The sequence below is a fragment of the Dasypus novemcinctus genome, chromosome 16 (genome assembly GCF_030445035.2).
Source record: "Dasypus novemcinctus isolate mDasNov1 chromosome 16, mDasNov1.1.hap2, whole genome shotgun sequence".
Classification (NCBI taxonomy): Eukaryota; Metazoa; Chordata; class Mammalia; order Cingulata; family Dasypodidae; genus Dasypus; species Dasypus novemcinctus.
The window spans coordinates 31,797,134-31,823,123 of NC_080688.1; the positions used below are offsets into that span (position 1 = coordinate 31,797,134).

Here is a 25,990-nt window from a genome sequence, read left to right on the forward strand (position 1 = left end):
TTTGGTGAAGTGTCTACTCAAATCTTTTTCAACTGAATTGTGTGTTTTTCAAATTATTGAGTTTTGAGAATTTTTTATATATTCTGTACACAAGTGCTTTATCTGATATATGATTTGCAAATATTTTCTTACAGCCTGGTGTTTGTCTTACTATACTCTAAACAGTGTTGAAGAACAGAACTTAATAATCTACTGAAGTCCATTTTTTAATGTATTATACTTTTGGTGCTGTTTTTAAGAAATCTTTGCCTGGTTCAAGGCCACAAAGATTTTTCTCCTATGTTTTCTTCTAGAAGTTTTAGGCTCTGTGGTCTGTAATTCATTTTCAGTTAACCTTTAATGACTGGTATGTGACTTTTGCAAGGTGTGGATCAATATCATTTGTACCTGTTTTCAAAAATCAATTGACCATATGTGCATGGATCTATTTCTAGATTCCTTGTTCTCTTCCATGGATCTCGTTGTGCCAATACTATACTGTCTTGACTACTGTAGCTTTATAAGTCTTGAAATCGGATAGTGTAAGTCCCCCAACTTCCTTCTTCTCTTCAAAGTTGTTTTAACTATTCTAGGTCCTTTGACTTTTTATATGAGTTTTAGAAAGTTTGCTGTTAATTTCTTTTAAAGACCTGCTGGATTTCAATTGAATCTATACATCCATTTCAGGAGATCTGACATATTAACAATATGTCTGTTTATTCTCAGCAATAATTATGTAATTTATAGTGTAGAGGTCTTGTACATATTTCGTCTGCTTTATCCATAGATAACTTATGTTATAAATGGTATTTATTTTTATTTCAATTTCCAATTGTTTTTAGTTATTGAAATGCCATTAATTTTTGTATGTTGATCTTATAGCATTTAATGTTGCTTATTCTACCTACCAGTTTTAGTAACTCTCTTGTAGAGTCTATAAGATTTTCTACATAGACTATTATGCCATGTACCAATCAAAATATTTATTTCTTCTTTCCAGTTTGGATGCATTTAATTATTTTTCTTGTTTTATTGCACTGGCCAGACCTCTAGCACAATGTTGAGTAGAAGTAGTGAGTATGGGCATCTTGCCTTGTCCTAATCTTGACGGAAAATATTCAGTCTTTCATCATTAATTATGATGTTAGATTTAGTTTTGTTTTGTTTTTATAGATGTCCTTTATTGTAGATGTCCTTTATTCTATTCCTAGTTCATTGAGAATTATCAGGAATGAATGTTGGATTTTGTCAAATACTAGATGTCACTAGGTTTTTCACTTTTAGGCTGTTAATATGGTGAATCGCATTAACTGATTTTTTAAAAATTTACCATTTTAAAGTAGAATTTAGGGACATTAAGTACTCTCACGATATTATGCAACCACATTATTACCTAGTTTTAGAAAAGTTTTATTACCTTAAATGGAAACTTTGTACCCATTAAGCAGTCATGTCCCAGGGAATGACTAATCTGCTTTTTTTCCTTACAGATTTTTCTATTCTGTATATTTTATATAAGTGGAATCGTATGATATGTGACCTCTTGCATCTCTTATCTTAGCATAATGTTATCAAGGTTCATCCATGTTGTAGCATGTATCAGTACTTCATCCTTTTTTTTTTTTTAAGGAATGCACATTTTTATACTTGTACTATTAACTGTAGTCCATGATTTCACTTAGGGTTCATTGTTTGTATTGTGTACTTCCATGAATCTTTGTTAATTTTATTTTTATTCTAATATATATATACATCCTAAAATTTCCCTTTTAACCACATTCAAATATATAGTTCAGTGTTGTTAATTTCATTCCCTTTTATGGCTGAAATAATATTCCATTGTAAATATATACCATATTTTGTTTAACCATTCATCTGATGGACATTTGGGTTGTTTCACCTTGTGGTTATTGAGAATAGAGATGCTATGAACATCCATGTACAAATTTTTGTTTGAGTATCTGTTTTCATTTCTTTCAGGTATACACCTAGGAGTAGAATTGCAGAGTCACATAGTAATTTTATGTCTAACTTTTTAAGAAACTGCCAAAATGTTTTCCAAAGAGGCTATACTATTTTACATTCTCACAAGCAATGTATAAGGATTCTAATTTCTCCATATCCTTGTCAACATTTATTACTTGCCATTTTTTCTTGTTATTATAGCCATCCTAATGGGTGTGAAGTGTTATCTCATTATGGATCTGATTTGCATTTCCCTGGTGATGAATGACATGGAGCATATTTTCATATGCTTGCTGAGCATTTATTTATCTTCTTTGGGGAAATGTCTATCCAAGTGTTTTGACCATTTTTAAATTGGGTTGTCTTTTATTGCTAAGCTGTAAGACTTCTTTATATACCAGATATAAGGCTTTTATTTATTTATTTTTGTCTTTATTTTTTTTTTAATGTTCCATTCAAAAAATATGAGGTCCCCATATACCCCCCTACCCGCCTCACCCCGCTGTAAGACTTTTATATACTAGATACCAGACCCTTACCAGAGATATGATTTGCAACTATTTTATATCATTCTGTGCTTTGTCTTGCACTCTCTTGATAGTATCCTTTGATGTACAAAAGGTTTTCCTTTTTAGGAAGTCCAATTTATGTGTTTTTCTTTCATTGCTTGTGCTTTTGGTGTTATATTTGAGAAACCATTGCCAGATTTAGGCATGAAGATTTCTCCAATATTTTCTTTCTTTCTTTTTTTAAAGATTTATTTTTTATTTATTTCTCTCCCCTCCCCCCCCCCCCCCCAGCCCCCAGTTGTCTGCTCTCTGTGTCCATTTGCTGTGTGTTCTTCTGTGTCTGCCTGTATTCTTGTCAGTGGCACTGGGAAACTATGTGTCTTTTTTGTTGCATCATCTTGCTGTGTCATCTCTCCATGTGTGCTGCACCACTCCTGGGCAGGCTGCACTTTTTTTGTGTGGGGCAGTTCTCCTTATGGGGCACACTCCTTGTGCATGGGGCTTCCCTCACAGGGGACACACCTGCATGGCATGGCACTTGTTGCATGCATCAGTACTGCATGTGGGCCAGCTTCACTACACGGGTCAGGAGGCTCTGGGTTTGAACCCTGGACCTCCCATGTGGTAGGTGGATGCTCTATCAGTTGAACCAAATCCTCTTCCCTCCAATATTTTCTTTTAAGAGGTTTATACATTTAGCTCTTATATTTATGTCATTGATTCATTTTGAGTTAATTTTTGTATATGGTGTGAGGTAAGGATCCAGCTTCATTCTTTTGCATATGGACATCTAGTTGTCCTGCATTGATTGATTTTTGAATGTTGAACCAATTTTATATTCCTGGGATAAAACCTATTTTGTCATCAGGTATAGTCTTTTTTATATGTGATTGGATTCTGTTTGCTAAAATTCGGTTAAGAATTTTTGCAACACTATTCATGGTAGATATTGGTCTCTTGTGTTCTTGAAATGTTTTTGTTGCCTTTGATATCAGAGTAATGCTGTTCTTATGGAAAGATTTAGGAGGTATTTTTTCCTCTTTAATATTATGGAATAATATTCATAGAATTTGTGTTTTTTTTCATTAAATGCTTGGTTTAATTCACTACTGAAGCCATCTGGATCTGGAAATTTCTTTGAGGGAAAGTTTTTAACTACAAATTCAATTTCTTTAAGATATATATAATGCTATTCAGTTCATCCATTTCTTCTTGTTTGGGCTTTGGTAGTTTGTATCTTTCAAAGAATTTGTCTATTTCATATAAGTTATCCAATTTATTGGTAGAAAGTTTTTCATAGTACTCCCTTGATACCATTTTAATATCTATAGGATCTGTATGCTGTCATCTATTTCATTTCTGATATTGGGAATATGTGTCTTCTATTTTTTCCCCTCATCAGTCTAAGTAGGGGATTATCAATTTTATTAATCTTTCCAAAGAACCGCCTATTGATTCATTGATTTGTTTTTCTATTGTTTTTTTTTTTTTTTAATTATTCCTTTTATATAGGATTTTATTTATACAATTACATTTTGGGAACTGACAGATTACCCATGTAAAATGTCCATGAGAATGTCAGAAACAGGGGGTTAGACTACAGGGAAAGGAAATAAAGACAGATTTGTAGTTAGAAATGTATCCATTTTCACCTCTTTACACTGTGTAACAGTATTATGTTAAATTAAAAACTGATATGCATATATATACTGTTTTTAAAATTTTATTGTCTTTTTTTAAAGATAAATGGATCACACAAAACATTACATTAAAAAACTTAAGAAGTTCCCATATACCCCACTCCTCACCACCACCCCTCTTGCTTTTCTGTTTTCTTATTTCATTGAGCTCTACTCTTATCTTTATTATATCCTTTACTCTGTCTACCATTTGCTCTTCTATTTTCTTAAGGTGGAAGCTGAGCATCAATCTGAGGTCCTCATTCTTTCTACTATTGGTGTCTATTGCTATAAATTTCCCTCTAAGTACTGCTTTAACTACATCTCCAAAATCTTGAGGTATTTTATTTTCGCTTTCATTCAGTTCAAAATACTCTCTTATTTCCTCCTTTTTTCCCCTTTAACCCATGGGTTACTTGGAAGTGTATTCTCTAGTTTTAAATATTTTTTATTTTCTAAATATCTTTCAACTATTGATTTCTATTAAATTTTATTGTGGTCAGACAAATACTTTATGTCTTGACTCCTTTAAAATTTGTTGAGATTTGTTTTATGGCCCAAAATATGCACTATCTTGATAAATGTTCCATGTGCACTTGAAAAAGATATGTATTCTGCTGTTTTTGAGTGGAAAGTTCTAAAAATTTCAGTTAGGTTAGATTAGTTATTGAATTCTTCTATATTCTTCTGATTTTTCTGTGTGCATGTTCTCTCAATTATTAAGAGAGCAATGTTGAAATCTCTAACTACAATTGTGACTTTGTCTGTTTCTCTATATAGTTCTTTCAGCTTTTGCTTCATGTATTTTGAAACCTCTTATCTTGATGAACTGACCCCTTTGTCATTAAAATATCCTTTCTCCCTGTTAATATCCTTTGTTCTGAAAATTACTTTTGCCTAATATTAATACAGCCATTCTGATACTTTTTCATTAGTGTAATCATGATGCAGCTTTATATTCTTTTACATTTAAGTTATTTCTGCCTTTATATTTAAAGTAGGTTTCATGTAGGTAGCTATATAATTGGGTCATGCTTTTTAACCCCAAATTACAACCTCTGCATTTTAACTGGGGTGCGTAGTCCATTTACATTTAATGTGGCTATTGATATACCTCGGTTTAAATCTACTATTATGTTACTTATTTTTTATTTGTATCTTGTCTTCATTCTATTTTTCATCTTTTGCTGCTTTCTTTTGATTTAACTGACTATATCTTTTTATGATTCTATTTTATTTCCTTTGTTGACTTATTAGCTATAACTTCCGTTGTATTTTTTAGTGGTTGCTATAGAAATTATGGCATATATCTTTAACTTATCAAATCCTATCTTCAAGTGAAAGGATCACTTTCTGTATAATATAAAAACCTTAAAAGAGTGTGATTCCATTTCTATATTCCCAAACTTCATGCTATTGTAATAAAATATTTTTAATTCTACATGTGCTATAGCTCCTAGTATATATTGTTATTTTAGCTCTGAGCAGTTTTTAAAGAGATTTAAATAATAAGAAAAGTCTTATACTTGTCAATGAAGTTACTATTTCCAGTGTTACTCATTTCTTTGTGTAGATCCAAATTTTAATCTAGCATCATTTTCCTTCTTCTTGAAGGACCTTAAGCTTTCTGCTAGTACACATCTGCTGTTGATGATTTTTTTCACCATTTTTATGTCTGAAAATGTCATTATTTTGTCTTCATTGTTAAAAGATATTTTTGCTCCACATAGCACTCCAGATTAACAGCTTTTTCTTTCAGTACTTTCAAGTTATTGTTACACTGTCTGCTGATTTGCATCATTTTCAATGAAGAGCTGCTGTATTTCATATCTTTATTCCTCTGTACACAATGTCTTTTATTCTCTGGCTGCTTTCAAACTTTTTTCTTTATTGCTGGTTTTAAGCAATTTGACTATTATGTGCCTTGATGTCATTTCTTTATGTTACTTGTGCCGGGGGTGTTAAGAGTCTTGCATCTGTGGATTTATAATTTCCATCAAATTTGGTGTCCCCTTTAAGCCATTATTTCTTCAAATATCTTTTCTGCCTCCCTTCTGCTCCACAGTCTCCTCTTCTCTGGGGACTCCAATTACATGATTGATGTTGCCACAGAGTTCACTGAAGTTATGCTCATTTTTTTTCTGTGTTTTTTTTGCTCTCTTTCATTTGGATGGTTTCCATTACTATGTATGCAAATTTACCAATCTTTTCCTCTGCAATGTCTAATCTGCTTTTAATCCCAATCACTGCAGTTTTCATCTCAGACCTTGTAGTTTTCACTTCTAGAAGTTCCAGTTGGGTCTTTTTATATCTTTAAATACTCAGTCCAGAGTGTAATAAGAAGCTTAGTCTAACTTCTTGAACATAAGAAATAGTTATAATAACTGTTTAATGTCCTTGTCTCTAATTCTGTGATCTTTGTTATCTCTGGGTATGTATTGATTGATTTTTTCCCCTTATTATTGGTTATGTTTTCCCACTTTTTTTATATCTGGTATTGACTGGATGCCAGATATGAATTTTACCTTGTTAGGTGCAAGATATATTTATATTCCTCTAAATATTCTTCAGCTTTGTTTGGAACATACTTAACTTACTTGGACATATTTCAATCACTCTTGGTATTGCTTTTAAGCTTCATTAGGCCAAACCAGAGCAGTCTTCAGTATAGTGCTAATTTTGCCTGGCTACCTAAACAGAAAACTTTGAATCATCTACCACAAAATATGTAGTCTTTCACATGGCTGGTGGGATCTCAAAATATTCCCAGCAATGTGTGAGCACCAGGAATTACTCTCTTTGATCATTTCAGGTGGTTCTTACCACCGTCTTTGGGTAAGTTTCTCACCATATGCACCACACAGTATGTAGGTGAATACTTTACAGAGAACCCATGCACATCTCTGGATGTCTCTCTGGTAGTTCTCTCCTCTCCTGTACTCTGTCTTGCAAACTCTAGCCACTTTGGCCTCCTCAGACACCTAGCTATGTCTCATCAAGTCAGGCTCCCTGTGCCGTGGCCTCGAAACTCATTCTAGTCACTAAGCAGCGCCATCATAGGCCATATCTCAAGAATCACTCCTTCATTGCCTGATGTCAAATGTCTTTAAAGAGTTGTCTTGTTTATGCTATCAGTTTTTAAATTGTTCCAGGTAGAAAATTAAATCTGATGCTTCTTGCTCCATCTTGGCCAGAAGCAGAAGTCATCCATATAAGTTTTATTTCACCTGTAAGTGAAGCAAACTCTGTTATTTAGCATTATTTTCTGGCTTGGAAGGCTGTGAAATGTACTGGAAAAATACTGGAGCTGTAGGGGGAAAGCACATTCCACTCAAGAAATCCAAGTTGAAAGTAACTTTACCTTTCTTTCTCTAAAATCAGGGAGCTAGATACAATGAACTTTCATAACCTTTCTTTGGTGTAGTTCTCTAATTCACTATCCTGGCAGTGATTCCTCAATTTTAGAGGGGCATTATGTGTAGATAGTGACTCTTACTTGAGACCTAAGCCCACGCTCCTGGGTCTTGCCTTTCTCCTTATTGCCATTATTTCCCAGGTTGCCATATTGCTGCCATAGTCTCTATTTCAGAGAAATTGAGCCAGAAACAAGAGACTCTGGAAGGGGCAATGTTTCAATATGTGTTCCTCAATTGTAACAGATGTACCACACTAATGGAGGATGTTGCTAAAGTGGGAAAGTTGGGAGGGGCAGGGAGAAGGCATATGGAATCTGCTACATTTTTAAATGTAACATTTATGTAATTTAAAGTTTCTTTTAAAAAAAAACACAAAATTTAAATAAATAAATCAGTGAGACTGTGGATAAGGGTATGTTGCAAGCTGTAAGCCTCCTGCCCCATCCCATAAAGCAATCATTTTTGGTCTTCACAACTGAAAGTAGTAACGGGAGGTAGAAGCTCCAAAAAAGTATACTTGGTTATTTGTTGACATTGTCAAAAGTTCCATCTTTAGTGGCTGTACAAAGAGAAGCTAGTGGTCCACAGCAATTTTCTGAAACAAGAGCTCCAGAATGGTTTTTATTTTCTGATGAGTGTTTAATATTTCCATCTATGTCTTTGTTGACTACTTCTAAATTGACTGAGATCTTTATCTAGAGACCTCCCAAGTGGGAATCTGTGTTGCTACAAGCACTGTTTACTTTCATCATCCAAGGAATTAGAGGAGAAAACGTTTCCTAGAGTAAATGGGTTGCAAACCACTTTGTGATCTTTTTTCCTCTCCCTATCAACTTCTCCACCACTGTCTCACCATTCCTCTGTTAACAGGTGAAGTTGAGTAACAGCAAATGCCTACAGCAGGAGGATTTGAGCGTCAGGAGGTACATGGATGCAAAGGGAAAGCCAGATCCTTTCACTTGTGTTTGTGAGACTGGAATGGAAGGAGATGGGTATTTTGATGATTTGCATTAAAGTCTCTGGGTCTGTCTTATCTCCAATTGGTGGAGTTAAATCTTTCTCTCCTAGTATACCCATATTCGTTAAGCAATAATACTTAGATTTCCAGGACACATTTAATGCTAAGGGGAAAAAATGCTGGCTTCAATGTGCTTGTTGATTGACATCTGACATTCCCTCAGATTTGCGAACGCACAGACGAATGATAAGTGTTGAAGGAAAGCACTGTTGGTCGATTAGGTGAGCTGCTTCCCATTTTGAGAAAAAAATGCATCAGCAAACAGGAAGAATATACTTTTTATTTTTTTATTTTTATCCCCCCCACACACCTTGCAGCTTTTTGTGTGCTGTCTGCTCTCTGTGTCCATTTGCTGTGTGTTCTTCTGTGTTTGTATTTATTTATTTGTATTCCCCTCTCCCCCTCGCGGCTTGCTTGCTGTCTGCTCTCTGTGTCCATTCGCTGCAGGCTCTTCTGCGTTTTTGCTTGTCTCCCTTTTTGTTGCATCACCTTGCTGAGTTGGCTTTCTGGAGCACTTGCGGGCCAGCTTGCCTTCACAAGGCGGCCCCTGCATGCGAACCCAGGACCTCTCATATGGTAGACGGGAGCCCAACTGATTGAGCCATAGCCGCTTCCTGGAAGAGTACACTTTTGAGCTTTTATTATTATTATTTTTTAAAGATTTATTTTATTTATTTCTCACCCCTTTCCTTCCTCCCTGCCCCAGTTGTCTGTTCTCTGTGTTCATTTGCTGCATGTTCTTCTTTGTCCACTTCTGTTGTTGTCAGCAGCAGAGGAATCTGTGTTTCTTTTTGTTGCGTCATCTTGCTGGGTCAGTTCTCTGTGTGGGCAGCACCATTCCTGGGCAGGCTGCACTTTCTTTCGCACTGGGCGGCTCTCCTTAGGGGGCGCACTCCTTGCGCGTGGGACTCCCCCACGCGGGGGACACCCCTGCATGGCAGGGCACTCCTTGCGTGCATCAGCACTGCGCATGGGCCAGCTCCACACGGGTCAAGGAGGCCCTGGATTTGAACCGCAGACCTCCCATGTGGTAGACGGATGCCCTATCCATTGGGCCAAGTCCGCTTCTCACTTTTGAGCTTTTAAAACTTTCCTTGGTTCACACATTAAAACTCGTGCTTCATAAATCAGTGGAATGAACAAATGGCAAGAGCATTGTTTTTTCTTTTAGCCCAATCTTCAAATACTATAAAAGATCTCTTTTGATCGTAATTGTCTTAAACATGGAAACATTTGGGTTTGTAGTAATTTGTGCCTTTTCAACTAAGCAGGATGTTAAAAGACAAAGCCAAAATCAGGAAAGCATCTTCTGACAGTCAGTTCTGGGACCACAGACTTGGAAAGGCCTTTGACAGTCAAAAACTTTTCCTTCTTTGCCAACCCAGACGCTTCAGATCAATCCCTACTCCTCAGTCTCCTGGGCGTTCCACATAGCCTAGCTCCCACCCTGGGTACTGTATTTGGCAAATAATGTCTTTTCTTTGCCAAGCTAATTCCATGACCAAAAAGTTCCTTATCATATTTCAGAGTTTTAAAGGTATGGCATTTGTGCATCCCTCCCTCCCTCTCTCTCCTCTCTCTCTCTTTCTCCTCCTCCTCTTTTTTCTTTCTTTCCTTCCTGCCTCCCTCCCTCTCTTCCTTCTTTGCTTTTTACATGGTTTTCAAGATAATTTAGTTTTCAGAAAGAAAAATTACCATCTCACTCAAAAGCTTAGAAACTATGGCCTCCATTTGACCAAAAAACAAGACTTAATAAAAAGCAATTGTTAAGGAACCCTCTTGTGCTTTTGTTAGTTACCTCAGGTCAGTAGCCAAGAAGTGACCTGGAGCCCCAGTTGCTGAATGAAGGCAGTTCCTTCCAGGGCATGCTTGTTCTAGGATATTTTGTTGAGACTCCTACCCAAAGGTCCTATAGTAACAGCCCGTCGAGGATATCAGTACCTGCCTGGCTAATACTAAAAGGACAGGACCTTGGAAAGATGTCTCAGAAGCTATCAGATGACACACGCCCACTATTTTTTTTTTCCTTAAACTTTTTATTTTGAAATAATTCCAAACTTACAGGATAGTTGCAAAACTAATATAAAACCCATACAGAGAACTCCAACCTACCCCCCTTGATACCCGGATCCAGCAACTTTAACATTTTGCCGCATTTGCTGTATCATTCTCTTTATCTGTCTATCTATCAGTCTATTTAATTTCTAAACACTTGAGAATAGGTTGTATACTTTATGCCCCTTGAACACATAATATTTCCAAGTACATTTCCTACCAACAAGAATGTGATTTAAGTAACCACCTTAAGTGCAGTTATAAAGTTCAAGAATTTTAACATTAATATAAAGCTTACAGTCTAAATTCCAATTTTTCAACGTCACAATAATGTCCTTTTGGCCTTTCTTCCCCCATTATTAGATCCAGTCCAGGATCATGTATTGCATTTAATTGTCATTGTCTCATAATTGTTCATTCTCTTTTCTTAATTAATTATGGGAACACGTATACAACATAAACTCTCCCATCGCAGCCACTCCCAAACATGCCATTCAGGGGGATTAATCACATTCACAGTGTCGTGCTACCCCCACCACCGTCCATTACGAGAAGCCCACTTTCTTTTATTTGACACATGCATTACAATTATTTGAAATGGAGAGAACCTCAATGTAGAAAACCTATTCTATTGTCTATGCTTAAAGAGATGCCTGGGCCAAAGAATGATGAACAGGGAGGATTTAAAAATCTCTTGATGGGACAACGCTAACCAAATGCAAATAGAGACCTTCCACCTGAAGTGCTGAAAGAGGCTGCATTGCGACCATATTCTTCCCTGCTCCGTCCTGATTTAGAAGCTGATCTGACAAGAAAGAGCAAATCTCTTTTTTAGGAAATTTTAATTCCGGATCGCAATCTCCCCCCATGCCTTTCTTCTGACCTAACCTTTCTTTTAGATAATGAGACATCTTGGACTTTACATCAGTTAAAGGGTGCCATTTCACAAAATACCAAAATGGAGGCCTGTTTGAAGGGTAGCATTTTCAGATTCCATATATATTCCGCCTTGACAGAAGGCTTAGTGAAAAATGTCTAAAGGCTCCTACAAGGAAAGAAAGAATGGCACAGACTAGTCTTTTTTCCTTTGAAACTGGATTTAGCTCTGAAAAGCAACCATTCTGTGAATGAGAGGAATAAAGAAGATGATCAGAGATCAGAGGATTCTGTAATGGGGTAATCGAGTTAGTCTTCCTGAAATAAGTTTATGACTTGATTCTCACGCAGTTGAATGCCTTGCGGGCCTAAAGCATGTATGTTATAAAGGTACTGACTATGCTGTGTTTTTGCCCATGACTTACTTTAACCGTGGCCCCATCATTTATGTAGACAAGCTCAGAGCTGGAGGCTAGAAAATCCTCTAATTAGAAATAAAACTTGCTTCCATAGAAGGAACACAAAGCAAAGCAGAGGTGAATGCTAACAAGCGACTTCACTCTTGCTGTTTAGAACAGACAGGGGATTATGTTCCGTACTGGCTGATCCAGTCTTTGGTTCCCTGGTTTTCTGCTCCTTCAGTCAGAATATTGGCCGGTGCTTTTCAGAAGTTGTAATAATTACACGTTGTACCTGCAGGGTATAAAGGCATGAAGAAGCTTCCAGGCTGGAAATTGTGGCTTCAGAAACAGCAAGCCACAAGGTCCAGCTTTAAGGTTTTATAGCAGCAACCAGCAACAGGTTGATATTTAAAATAAAAAAAATACAGAAGTTAATTTAGTGACCCCTTCTGTGTCCCTGCTAGTATATAAAAACAGCAGTAATGACTTGGTTGCCCCCTTCACCCAGAAGGAACTTTTCACATGAAAGATAACACGTTTTGTAGAGCAGAACATTCTTTGAAAGCTCCGGGTGGAAGAAAGAAATTGCTTAAGGAACTTAATTGATAGAAACAGTGCAGCTTGGACAGGCCTGCCTGAGTTCAAAGGCACCGCTTTTAATCCCAAACCTTTTTAATTTTACTTAACTTTTATTTCTTTCTGGGTGACTAAACTGCAAACTTCTATTAATCTACTGCCAAGTCATTTTTCTTAAGAAGGTGGATACTTTTACAAGATCTCTAGCCAGGAGCCGTCTGTCAGGAATGCTGGAGGTACGGCTTTGTATAGATAAAAACAGAGGCACAAGAAAGTAGGTCATTCTGTTTTATATGTGGAACAGACTCTGTCTTTGGCAAGATTGCTCCGATTGAAAACAGTAAGAGACCAGGGCTCCTTTTAGTTTTGAAATGTAATGCCTCTGGCAGTACATAGTCTTGGAAAGTGAAGCTCAGTGTTTTCATAGCTGGGATTTCATGTTAGTAGAACAGCCAGAATGTCAACTGTTGCCAGGCGAGTCGCCCAGTTCGCACATATGCAGCTGGAGCAAAAGCCCAGCTTCAGGAGGTGACATTTGGGAGGGGGTGGGGGGTGAATAGAAAGAATGCAGACACAGCCCGTCCTAGCCAAGAAACCAGTGGTTGTCTGAAGAACTGCTTTAGCAAAATTGCTAGGACCAGAGACCTGTACATTGTGTTTAGACTTTCATGTGATATGAATTTTTTTTAGTCCATTTGAGAGTTGAAGAACTTACAAAAGCAACCCTGTATAATACCTTCCACAGAAGTGATTTCTTGAAAGCAGCAATCCGTGAGATGGGTCGGCTTTGGCTGGCTGACAGCACAGCTGATCATTTTGACCATCCTAATAACTGAAACAGATCAATATGACACCACTTTTTTCTTGACATTTGTCCTCTGAAGAAAAAGACTGGATTTATTGAGAGATTGTACTCTTTCCTTTCTGTTGCTCCCATTCTTTCCATAGTGTAGCAAATAACTACTTGTCTATTTTGTCCTGGCCATTCTTTATTTTTGATAGGCAAGAGTATTAGTTTTAATTGGCTTGAATAGAGTAGTCTAGGATAGTTTTTAAAAAACATATAATCTGGTATATTAAATGTTGTGTAGACATTGTTTAAAGCACCATGTTTTCAGGCATGGTACTACTGATTATGAAACATTAATTGAAAATCAACTGGCAAATGAAGCATGTCAAAATGGCATAATTGTGAGCTTAGAACATTTTCTCTTCCCTTGCCCCTCTTCTGGGAAGGAATTTGCTGCTTCTCTCTCCGTCTCCTACTCCTTCCATCTTCCATGTATCCTCACCTTCCTTGTGGGGTCAGCCAGAGGTGTATAAGGCCCTTTGGTTGAGAAACACCAATGTCATCCATATCCATGCAAAATTCTCATATGGAATCCGATGACGAGTTTTCTTCTATCACCTTGGTAAAGGACAGTGGGAAGGAAAATTGAAGGCACAGGCTGTACAGTATTCTAGAACTCTAAGTCGGTGAGCTGATTGTTGTCCCAAAGGTTTTGTATCAAAGCAATGGACAACCATGGTAATTTACATGACCAAGAGAGGAGTGAACCCTTATCAGGGAACGGAGTTTAATTTTAAGAAGAACCTAATAAAATTTTATTTTGCTTTCAGCAAGTCTTACTTGTTAATAGCTGCCCCTGAAATTGTGATTATGGATTCACAATAATTTGGGACCCAGTTGGATGGGGTTTTCTTCCTCCTTCCTAAGTAAATTACATAGACTAAGCTATAACTTGATTATTTCCTTATCTGTTTCTGGATTTCAGGACTCAAGACCACAGACTTGGTGTGAAAGTTGGGCATGGGACATTATGCTGGCATTGGCAGCTGTCTAATTTTTCCATTTCTGAAGTTTCTCTAGATGTGCTTTAATATCCTATACTGGATAAAACAAGAGATTTGTATTCTTTGTTAGGGCTGTGACAATCACTATATGTTGCAACAAAGGCCTGCTTCTCACAGACTGAGGAGATGAGACCTCTTATTTTCACGCCCACCGAGAAAGGTGGAATGCAGTCTTGCTTTAAGCAATGTCCTTGACCGAAATGTCCTTTCTCTGTTCTCCCAAGCTTCCGCAGGTTCACTCGATCCAACAGCGTGACAACAGCAGTACAGGCTGACCTGGACTTCCACGATAATCTGGAAAACTCTCTGGAATCCATAGAGGACAATTCATGTCCCGGCCCGATGGCCAGGCAATTTTCCCGGGATGCCAGCACCTCCACCGTCAGCATCCAGGGCTCAGGAAACCATTACCACGCCTGCGCAGCCGACGACGACTTTGACACAGATTTTGACCCCTCTATCCTGCCTCCCCCTGACCCCTGGATTGACTCTATCACTGAAGACCCTCTGGAGGCCGTACAAAGGTCAGTGTGTCACCGAGACGGCCACTGGTTTCTGAAGCTCCTTCAGGCAGAGCGAGACCGCATGGAAGGCTGGTGCCAGCAGATGGAGAGAGAGGAGCGGGAGAACAGTCTGCCTGAAGACAGTAAGTCACGGCACCAGGCACCCAGAGGTGTCCCCGTTTCTTGGGCTTGGGGGTGCTCCATGTTTTAAAACTTTGTAGTTTTCTTCCCTGCCAAATGCACGTGTATAGCCCGGCAGTCTTGCACCCCAATCACAAGCCACCAAAGGGCTAGACAGTTCCAGAAGGGGGACCGGTTACTTCTGCACTGAGCAATAAACAGAAAACCACTGGGCAGAGAACACCTTCCATAGCGCTAGATCTATCCGTTCCTCTTCTCTGAAAAATGCAACCAGCTCCCCTCGGAGGCGGTTGCATTTTTCCACCATGAACCCTCTTCCCAAGATTGTCTTGAAATGTTGCCGATGCTTAGGGGACTAAAAATAATTCTAGCTTGTTTCAGCATGCTCAGATGCCTGTGCATTGGGCTTTCATAGCCTTTACCGGTGTTTGAGGCTCATCGACATACAATACTAAAACAAGGCTGATAATGTTCAAACCAGGAGAGGCTTTTTACAGAGGCTTAGATCGTTCAGGTTTTAGGTTCTCTTTTAGGTTTTAGGGAGACAAACTCTCAGCTGCTAAGACAGTTAACCCACATTCTAATGTAATGGGCTAGTAAATAATCTTTTGGAAGCCTTGCACACATCGCTTTCAAACCTGGCCTTTTAAAAACAACGACAATTCCTATTGACAACGGAACAAGAAAAATTACTGGATTACCTCAGTTCTGAGACACATTTTGCATTATTTTCAACAATTTGAAGTCATCTGTAGTTTATAATCAATGTGCAGGTTTTTAAAACTTTTTATGGTAGTAACATATGTATAACTCAAATTCTCCCATTTTATCCACTTTCCAATTACAATTACAAATACAGCTGTATTAATTGCATGCCCAGTATTCACTACCCCAACTTTTTCTTCACTTAGTGTGTAACTTAATATTGCATTTTTTTTCTCCCTCTGAAAACCTATTATTAAATTAATGGTGGATCTTCCAATTAATGATCTTTTTGGATCAAAGAAATTCATTGGTAGGCATTAGGCTGGCCTTCGTTTTTGTGTAGGTACCATCTCAGAGACTGTTGTTATGATGTTATTTTTTAAAAAATCTCTCTCCTAATGAATCCTACATGGCCTTGGAAGTAGGTGATGGTTCATGGCAGCAAAAGGGGTTTCGTAGTTTTAGAATATCTGTAGCAAAGGACTGCTTTCTCCCCATTTTAACGTGCAGGTAAATGAAACCCACGTTCTTGCTCCCAGCCTGTGAGCCTTGGCCCAAACTGGCATAAAGAAAAGTTACAGCGTCACCTCTTACCCAGTTATGTATGTAACCTTAGGATTTGTGGGGTGGCCAGACTCTGCCTTAGGGACGTAGAAACCGATAATGGCTGAAGAGATGATGTGATTTTTAAGCCTATTTTATCACTGACCATCTTTTTATGATGAGTATTTTAAAACACACACAAATAAATGTAAAGAGTTTACTATAATGAGCCCCATGTACTGCCCAGCCTCAACCATCAACCAGGGTTATTTCTTATCTTCCCAGTTGTTGTTACTTTTGCTGGAGTATTTTAAAGAAAATTCAAAGCATCATGTCATTTCACTATGCAACGCACACTGATAAGCACTTTTCTTTATGTAACCACCATGCATTTTCATCCCTAACAAAATATAATTGTTTAATTACTAGATCTAGAGTCTGCTATTAATCATGTTAAATAGACTTCACCAAACTTGTGAGGAGTGGTGAGATTTTCTATACAGGAAGTCTTGTTTTTTATGAAAACCAAGTCTGGAAAATAACAGCCGGTGGTAGGATTTCCTCATTGTGTCTACTGCCTCCCTCACAGCTCTTCTCTGGGGTTATTCTCCTGCTAGAACTCTATGAGATGACTACCAGCTTCTCTGCTGCCTTAACGAGCAGGTTAGGACATTCACAAATGAGTTTCTGTAAATTTCCTGTGGCTCTTTCATATTCTGCGTGCAAATAACTTAGCAGTGGAAAAGTGAATCTTCCTGACCTTTGCCCCTGACTGTTGGTACCCCTGGAGACTTATCTGAGTGTTGATGAGAGGCAGAATGAGCTTTTTGCCTTGGCCACAGGTGAATGGGGTACCCCCCCAGCAGCAGTGGAGGGTTGGGGTGGAAGGGGAGTCAAAAAGAAAGTCTTAGGAGTTGCATCCACTTACTTTCCTTTCCCCTTGTGGGCATTCTCAAAGTTAATTAGATATTCCTAGGAAAAATGCCAGTGTCTATGTAGCAACGACATCTAAACAGGACAGCTCAACGGGACAAGTCATCTTTCAGGATTCAGTGCAAGTTAATTTGGGATCAGTTCTCTCTAGCTTCCCTTGGCTTTCAGTAGGACCCAGAAAAGCTGCTCATTTGATGTTTTCTTTTCATCATTCTACTTCTCTCAACCCAGCTTTATAATGATGCATGGAGATAATCATTTTGTAAGGATTTAGGGAAATCTTCCTTAAAAATAAAAAATAAAAGGAGCTATGAAAATACATATCTTGATACCACCACAAATATTTGAAAGGTGAAAATCTCATCAGAAAACCAAGTTCTCATCTTGGGTTTGGGATAAAAGAGAAGCATGTTTTGTATTTTGAAATATAAGCTACTGGGAAATTCCCAAAATAATGAACTTCATGCCCAACCACTTGTTGTTTCCAGAATTTTACTTCAGATGTTGCTTAAAATAATGACTTACAAACATATTCCATGTGAAGATATCTTGTTATAAAAGTATTCATTATATCAAGATTTGTTCTAAATAATAATTTGCTGTCTTTGTACACAGAGGTTTCACTGACCCACTGCTGATAAGCCATATTTCTTGAGTTCTTTTTCTTTAGAGCAGTGATGAATTTCCTCACAGCTGCCTCTTTATTTTGTCTTTTATTTCATTTGAGGTTGCTGCCTGGGATGTGGCACCAGAGCCTTGGGTGCAGGCCGGGCAAAGCTAACCAGAGACAGGAGTATTTTCGGGTGCTTTGCTCTAACATATCCAAATGAATAAATCAGTCTTCGATGGCATCTTAGTTTCCTAGGGCTACGTAACAAATCATCACAAATGCGGTGGCTTAAAACCATAGAAATGTATTGACTCTCAGTTCTGAAGGTTAGAAGTACAGAATCAAGGTGTCGGGAGGTCCACGTACCCTCAAACACGTAGGGGAGAGGCCTTCCCCGCCTCTTCTAGCTCCTGGTGTTGGCCTGCAGTCCTCAGCTGGCAGCTGCCGCACTTCAGCTCTGCCTCCTTCCGCCACAGTACTTCCTCCCCTCCCGGGTCTGAGAATCTTTTTTTTCCCCTCCAACCAGGCACCTTGTATATGCAGAGGAGGCACTCAGCCACTGAGCTACTCCCACTCCACTCTTCTCCTTTTCTTATGAGGACACCAGCGCCCACCCTATCTCAGTATGAACTCTTCTTAACTTAGCCAATTATAACTGCAACAACCCTATTTCCTAACAAGGTCACGTTCTGAGATACTGGGGGTTAGGACTCCCAGGTATATTTGGGTGGGAGACCACACGATTCAACGGATAACAGATATATAGGCAAGAAATCATCTTTATTGGGGAGCTGGTCTTCCTCTGTAGTTTAAATATATTTACACAAAACACTGGTAAATAAAATATGGGGAGGAGAAAAGCTCTTTGGATTATAGAAGATGTATACAGGCTGGCAGTCCTCTCTGCCCAGCTTCTACCTCCCCCTGGACCAAGATCCCTGACACCCTCTCCCTAAAAAATCTTAAGATTCCTAGGAATGCAATTTGAAAGCCAATGGTCTAAGTGAATTAGAAGAGTCCAAATTAGTAATTTTTTAAAAAAAGAATTTTACAACTTTAGATCAAACTGTAACATGATGTTTGGTGTAAGTGCCCTTTAAAGGCACTTTATATGTGCCTTTAAAAATGTACAAAACTGATTCATATTAGCAGCATCAATTCCTACAAGCCCATCTAGCCTACAAAATACTGCTCTTTCCTCAAGTGCTCCAGGACCTCACTTTCTGGAATGCCGCCCTCTTTGGGCTGAATTGGGGGTGCTTCCTTGGTAGTATCCTGTACATTTTTCTATTAGGCGCATCGACATTATTCTATGCTAGTCTACAAATCTGCCTCTCCCACTAAAGAATGAGCTCCCTGAGAGCAGAAATTCTTCTTGTCTTACTCATCTTCACCTCCCACAGTACCTAGTACGCAGCAGTGCATCAATAAATATGTGCTTGAGTCCTCAAAATATTTTGCAAGTTCTACTAAATCATTTTACTTAGCCAAAACTTTCTTTCTGAATAGCTAACATCTGCCCAATAAAAAATGAGCAGTTATTGCTGCTAAAGATGGGAGTAGGCCCTTCTGTGACATACTGAGCAGATGTAACTGGAGAAGGTGATTGGCAGGGAGAGATGAGAACCTGCCGCAGAAACGGTAGAGACAACTGCTGTGCCCGCCAGCGGGGCCATCCAGATAAACCCGGTGTGGCCTTCCAGCCCTTCAGACACAACTTCTTTCCGTAGATATTTGACAGCTATTTATATTTGTCATGCTCTCTGAGATACTAAGCAGGAACACCAGGCTACAAGGTTTTCATCCACTAAGATTCCAAATTTCAAAGGCAGAGGTAAACTTATATGCCCAGATCAAGGAGTCACCAACTGCAGATGAGGCCAGTGCAAAGTCATCAAGGCTGTGATCGTAAAACAGTAGCAATTCCTAACAGTAAAATAGGAGAGGCTAAACCCCTGGAAGAATACTCACTTTGTCCTTACAACACCCCAGGCAGTGGGCTCGAGATTTTGACAGGTGGTGTTTTATTTGCCCCTGAAACAGCTCTCTTGCGGGGTGGTGTCCAAGGTCACGGAACTCGTAAGTGTCTGATAGAACAGATACAACATGAATACCATTTGCCAAGATAACTACGCTTCCTGTGTCCCTAGTCCCTTGGCAAGCTCAAGTCTATTCCGATAACAGGGCCTAGAGTTGCAGAGGGCTTTTGTCTTACTAATTCTCTCATTTAGCCTTTTCTCTTTTTTATAAGGGGTGATAAGGAAGAGAGGCCAGTTCTCTTTGGTAGCAATTTCTGAGTAGCTTTATTAAAGACAGAAAAATAGCTTTAATAAATGGGTCAAGCACAGATACACCGCTTTCTGGGCTGAGCCACCCTGTGTGTGCAAGGAGGGCTAAAACTCTTCCAAGGAATTCTGATCTTTAAAACCATCATGGAACAATCACGGAGATATGCTGGGAGAGAGGAAGCTTCTAATCACACTTGCTTATTTTCTTTTGTGGGCTGCCAGAACTATCCCAGTTTTCAGAAAAGTAAAAATGTTTGCAAAACAACCTGTTTATTCAGCGGGCCCTTGAAGTACAAATTGTTGGCATAGTTGTTGTGGTCATCTTTCTCCATGGGGAGTTGAAGAAAGGATAAATCCAATTTTAAATAATTACTCGGTTATGGATTATGTGATGAAGCCATCATCCTAATTCTGACAACTGTTTCCCAGGGCTATTGTTTCGGGCATGCCAGGGCGGGGCAACCCTTTACCTGCAGTGAATCATTGTGCACAACAAGGGGCAGCCTGGAAACAAGCACTCAGAGGAGACTCGTAAGCTCAAACTACCTTTTGAGAAGTCTTGACTCGAAATTCTTGAGGCGTGTGGAGCTATTACTTTCCCCTGATAAAATAAAAGCAGAGCAAAGACTCTGGTGCTTGTTTTGAAGCTTCAGCCTTCACAGTGGATAGTATGTTTTTGGCTTGATAACAAACTAGGGAAAATCCACAGTGAATGAAGTTTGCTCCAGGCCGGAGCAGCTGACAGAAAGCTTGTTCCCTCAGCCCTTGCGGTAAAATGATACATGCTTTTCTCAGACAATGAAGCTCTTGTGAGAAACAGCTGTCCCGGGGAGATGGCTCAGTGCTATTTAACAGAGGCTTGCATGTTACATGGATACGTCTGGTATTATCTAACGGGCATGAAACTGCAGATGGGATTGAATGCTTCCAGCGAGGAATGCAGTCAAGAGCTGGGGGTAAAAAACACAGGCTAGGGTTTCAAGGGCACTGGGAAGAAACAGCGATTTAAAAACCGGTTTCTTGTCCTTCGAAGTCTCTCTCTGCCTCCTGAAGTGTGTACAACTTAGATGTGGCACTTTCAGGCTTTATCTGAAACGAGCTGATAACCCGAGGCAGAATCATCCTACTTTAATTTCGCCTAGGAAGTCAGGGAAACTTGTGAGCCTGGGCAGCAAGTGTGGGCCTGGTAAGGAAACCCAAAATGGGTTTTGCCCGGTTTCAGGTTTGGTCACGGAAGCAGTGCGCAGCCATCGTTGCCAAAGCCTTATGGGTGAATTGCCAGGGCTCATCTGCCCGGTCTTGCCTTCTGTGTATCTCTGCAGCCTGTGAAATTCCCGTGGTGGACAAGGCAGCACTCTGTTTTCTGCAGGCGTCTGCCACAAGCCCTCCTGTCTTTATAAGCAGGGAGTGACAGCTGCATACTGGCTCTTTCCTGTTTTATTTTATGATCTTAACTTTTCTAAAGGAGGTACGCGGGGATTGAACCCCGGGCCTCATACATGGTAAGCATGCGCCCAAACCACTGGGCTACACCTGCTCCCTCATCTGAGGCTTTGAAGCGAACCTTCAAAGGGTCCTTGCCCGCCCCTCTCCTCTACTGTCAGGCCACGAGATCTCTTTTTTCAAGACCTGCCCAACCTGAAATTAGTGACCACAGAGGAAGTGGCAGTAATGAAAAGGAAATCACGGGTAAAGCGCCTTGTGTTTATCCTCCTCAAATGATCCGCTCACTTGGTGTACACAGCACTGGGCGCCAAGAGGGATGTGTTGGTGCTTGGAGGGCAGCAGGGGGGCATTCTTTTGCATCCTCTTGGGGGGGTTTCATCTTGGTGGGAGTGGGGCTGTGCCTTGAGACTGATTAGGGCCCTGAGACACACGAAAGTGGAAGGACAGGGTGAGTTCCTGGAGAGGCCCAGCCAAAGACAGCGCACCTGCTCCCAGGCCCAGTGGACTTTCCAGGATTCCAGGTTTCCTGTCATAATGCTTGTTGACCATTTTTCCAACAATAATTGTTTCCGTGGCATATAATTGCAAATAACAGCAAGCACACCATCCAGTTCTTTCCTTCTCTCCCACTGAGGGGAATGTAAACGAATTTTCATTTCATTCAACTCTCCAAGGCACAAAAGCTGCCTTGATTCACGTGATGCACATGTGACTGTTTCATGGCCAGTGTAGACTGAGATAGGAAGCCAAAGCATAACCATCTTTCACAAGGAGTATGGACTGGGAGGGGGAAAAAAAGTAAAATTAGTGGGGCGTTTGAAAACTTGCTATTAAAAAACAAAACAATGGTTTTTTTCCCGTGGTTTTAGTCTTGCAGAAGCTCTGGCGGTCTTAGCCTTTGGCAAAATTTCCACTTGAGAATTCCCTTTAAAAAAAAACAGAAACAAAAACCACTTGTTAAGTGCAGAGCAGCCACTGTCCATCAGGAATGAAACCGATCCGTGTTTTCTGCAGAGAACTTAGATCTGGATCGCAAATGTGTGCAAGCAGCAGCTGGGCAGTAGGCTGGAGAAATTCTTTTCTATGAGGACACACTCATAAGAATGTACTCCACATGGATAATCGCAACTTGATGAACTCCCACCGATTTTGTCTGACAGATATACATGACTTAAAAAAATAAGTGGGTCCACCCAGTTACTTTCAATCCCATTTTCCTTCTTTCCTAAATTCAATACCGTTAAAAAAAAAAAGCAGCAGCCAAATCTTGAAGTAAAGCCGCAAAGACATTCAACCTATCCCAGATGGCCTGGCTCATCCAGCCTCCGCAGCTAGCATTCCAGCTGGAAACCCAAGGGGACCCATATCACAGCTGAGACGGTTTAATTCGCCAAGACTGTAACTGAAAAAGTACTTCTAGACACAGTACAACCTAAAAGAAACCGAATGCTTGAAGACTGCCATCTTACAGTTAATTAATTTTTCTGATTAAGGGAGAATGTTGTCGACGGTAGAGTTTCAAAACATGTTCCTTCAGCAGGGTACCAGGGCTTATGTAGGCTCGGCCCATGCCCTCGGGAGGTCAGGTCTGGCTGGAAAGACAGACATAGGAGTTGATAGTGTTGGAGAGGATGTGGGGAGGGCAGAGACAGAGCTGCACAGGACAACCTGAGGAGCAAGGAAGAGGGAGAGGCGAGAGGCCAAAGAGGCCTTAGGGGCACGGGTGTGGCTCCAGCAGTTGAGTGCTGGCTTCCCACATATGGGGTCCCCTGGTTCCATGCCCCGCAAGGTTCCAGGTTCAATGCCTAGCACCGGTACCTCAAAAAAAAAAAAAGGCTTTGGGAGGAAGTACACAGGATTGACTCTAGGCAAAGAAAACTGAGGGGGGCGAGGCTTTCCAGCTTAGTGTTTGGCAAGAGCAAAGACACAGAGGAGGGAAACAGCTGGGGGGTGTGGGAAGCTGCAGAAGCCTGGAGCTGTGCCCGCAATCCATTTGAAGGGATGGGGACCTCTCCCATGAAGGATAAGGAACCACAGAAAAACTGGAAATATGGGAATTCCAAGAGATACAAAAACCCATTAGTTCAAATAAAACCAAACCTCCAAGTTTGGCCAGGGAAGGAGAAAGTCCGTCCTGTGGGTGGGCTGACCCAGCTTTGTTGCCCTGGTTGTAACCCAAGAGGGACTGCCTGGGTGAGGGAGATGGATTTGGGGAGACAGGAGGTGTCCAGCGAGTGGTTTGAGGTGCTCCTCTGAAGCTGGTGGGGTCAGCACACAGTGGAGGAGCAAATCTGAGAAACATAAACATACTGAAAAATAGCTGAAACCAAGAGAATAGAGACCATCACTGCGGAATAAGGAAAGTGGGTAGAGGCAAGGGCCCAGGTTTGAATTTTGTGTTCAGCGTTGATGAGGCAGAGGGAGAGGAAGTCCATAAAGAACAGAGAGGGAAGCCTCAGAGAGGAGCCCAGTGCCCCGGACAGAGTGTTGTCACTGCAGACAAGGCAGCCAACTTTCCTTTCCTCAAATGCAACCAAGGAGTCCAGGAAGGTGAGCAGACAGAGAGCCAGTGTGCAGTGAGGAAGGGACAGATGGGAGCTGAGGAAGAAGAGAGAGCAGTTGAAGAGTTGGGGTCTTCACGGGAAGAAGAGGTCTTTTCTATTAGCTGGAGAGGAGCATGAGTTTTGAGGGGGAGGGATTTTTTCTTACTCTGTAGAGTGAGAGAAACTGGAGGATGCTTTCTGGCGTCTAGGGTAATCCACTGGCAGCAAAGCGGAGATTGCAGAGAGAGGGAGAGATTCGCCAAGCAAGATGGCAGAGCAGTCATTAGGAATCAGACCAAGGACACAGGTGGATGGGAAAGGGGGTCAGAGAAGGGTGGGGGCAGTTGGAGGGCACTGCGTGTGGGACAAGAATGAGACAAAAGGTTGAAAGTGTTCAAGCTTGATTCTCCCAGTCCTTTTCATCCTCTAGGAGGCAAGGCAGGGGTTGAACTTGAGAGTGTAGGGGTCGAATTGAGGATGTATAGCCAGGGTCAGAGAGGGAGGTGACCAAGGACATCTCAAAGGACTCATGGCCAACAATGAAAGACCAGCAGGGTTTGGAGACCATGGATTCACAGTGGCACAGAACCGCATGGTCAAGGGCTGTTGGGAAAGTGGGATGGGACAGTAGCTCAGGAATATCTGGCATACTTCTGGAAATGGGTCTTGTTTTACAAAGAAGCTGCTGCTAGCAAGGAGGGTCACACACTTGGTTCCACAGGCCCTCTGTTTTCTGCTCCAGCTGCGCGGTCAAGGTGTCTAGGCTTGGCTCAGGGTCTCTCTCCTGTGTATCTTATCACCCTGCCGGGTGGCCAGGATCGTCTCTCTGGCAGGTGTGGGAAACTGCACCAGGCAATCAGAGGGGCACTAAAATCTGGGACCCTGAAAAATTTTTCTGAATCCCTAATACCAATAGACAGAAGATATCCATCACCTCCTTGTTAACCCCTGTGAAAGACTGCCTGAATGAGTGCCATCCCAAAAGGGGCGAAACTCACCCACACTGCTGGGGGAAAGAGGCCCAAGTGTAAAGGTCAGCAGGAGAAGTAATTCCCTGTGGTGGATCCTGCTGCCTTTTAGTTTCCCAGATAAATGACCATGAACCGAAAAATGTAGGTAGGGTAAACAGAAGCCATAATTCCTGCTGGACCTTCCAGCAATCCACATACATTATTTCATTAAGTAACCCACGGTATTATGAAGCTAGTGGTACATCCATTTGCCAGATGAAGGAAGTATAATAAACTCTCCCAAGATCAAAGCTGGGTTTTCCTGCCTTCAGCACCTGTGCTTTTCGGGAGATAGAAAGACTGACTGTGAGAGAAGCACACCAGGAGGATTGGACTGTAGGTGACAGAGGAATGGGAATTTGTCTCCCCAGCACTCCACCATGGTCACGGCCCACCACGGGTAGAACAGCCAGATAGTGCTGCTTTGTACTTATGTGTAGAGTCCAGGCTACAGGGTCGCTATGTTGAAGGCAGAACATATGCCCATTTCTTCTCTGTTTGCTTGATGATGCCATGGAGTTGGGCCTCATAAATAAGAATCGAAACCACTCAGAGAAACCAGTGCTTCAGGCTTTTCAATTGTAGAGACCTGCCTTGTCTTGGAATATGAAAAGATATTAATACCTGTATTAATCATGCTTAAGTATTTGAAATGCTTATTTTCATTCAGCAAAAGTCAGGTGCATCCACAAAGGTAAATGGTCTTTGTTTTTTACCTGCCGTCTCCAGCACCGGGAAACTCCAGGCAGCTTTGCCAAATCCTCATTGTCAAGGTTAAAAGAAATCATTCCCTCTATGCATCCCTGTGCCTTTCATATCACGTCCTGGTTCCCAAAATAAAAATCCTACCCTCTAGGGGTCAATGGGAGGGAGGAGGTATGCTCTTTTCTAAATACGTGCATGTTGGATGGAATGTAGCCAGGGGATACTTTTTAAATAA

At 40.6% G+C, this 25,990-nt stretch overlaps 1 protein-coding gene across 32 annotated transcripts in view; it reads left to right on the plus strand.

Moving 5' to 3' along the window:
• Positions 1-25,990, plus strand: part of DLGAP1 (DLG associated protein 1) — a 1,067,602-nt gene that overhangs the window by 1,026,517 nt on the left and 15,095 nt on the right. For all 32 annotated transcript variants that reach the window (XM_058277444.2, XM_058277451.1, XM_058277472.2 and 29 more), the window contains one exon: positions 14,553-14,974. In XM_058277444.2, coding sequence (XP_058133427.1) covers positions 14,553-14,974 — 422 coding nt within the window. The remainder of the gene's footprint in view (positions 1-14,552; positions 14,975-25,990) is intronic.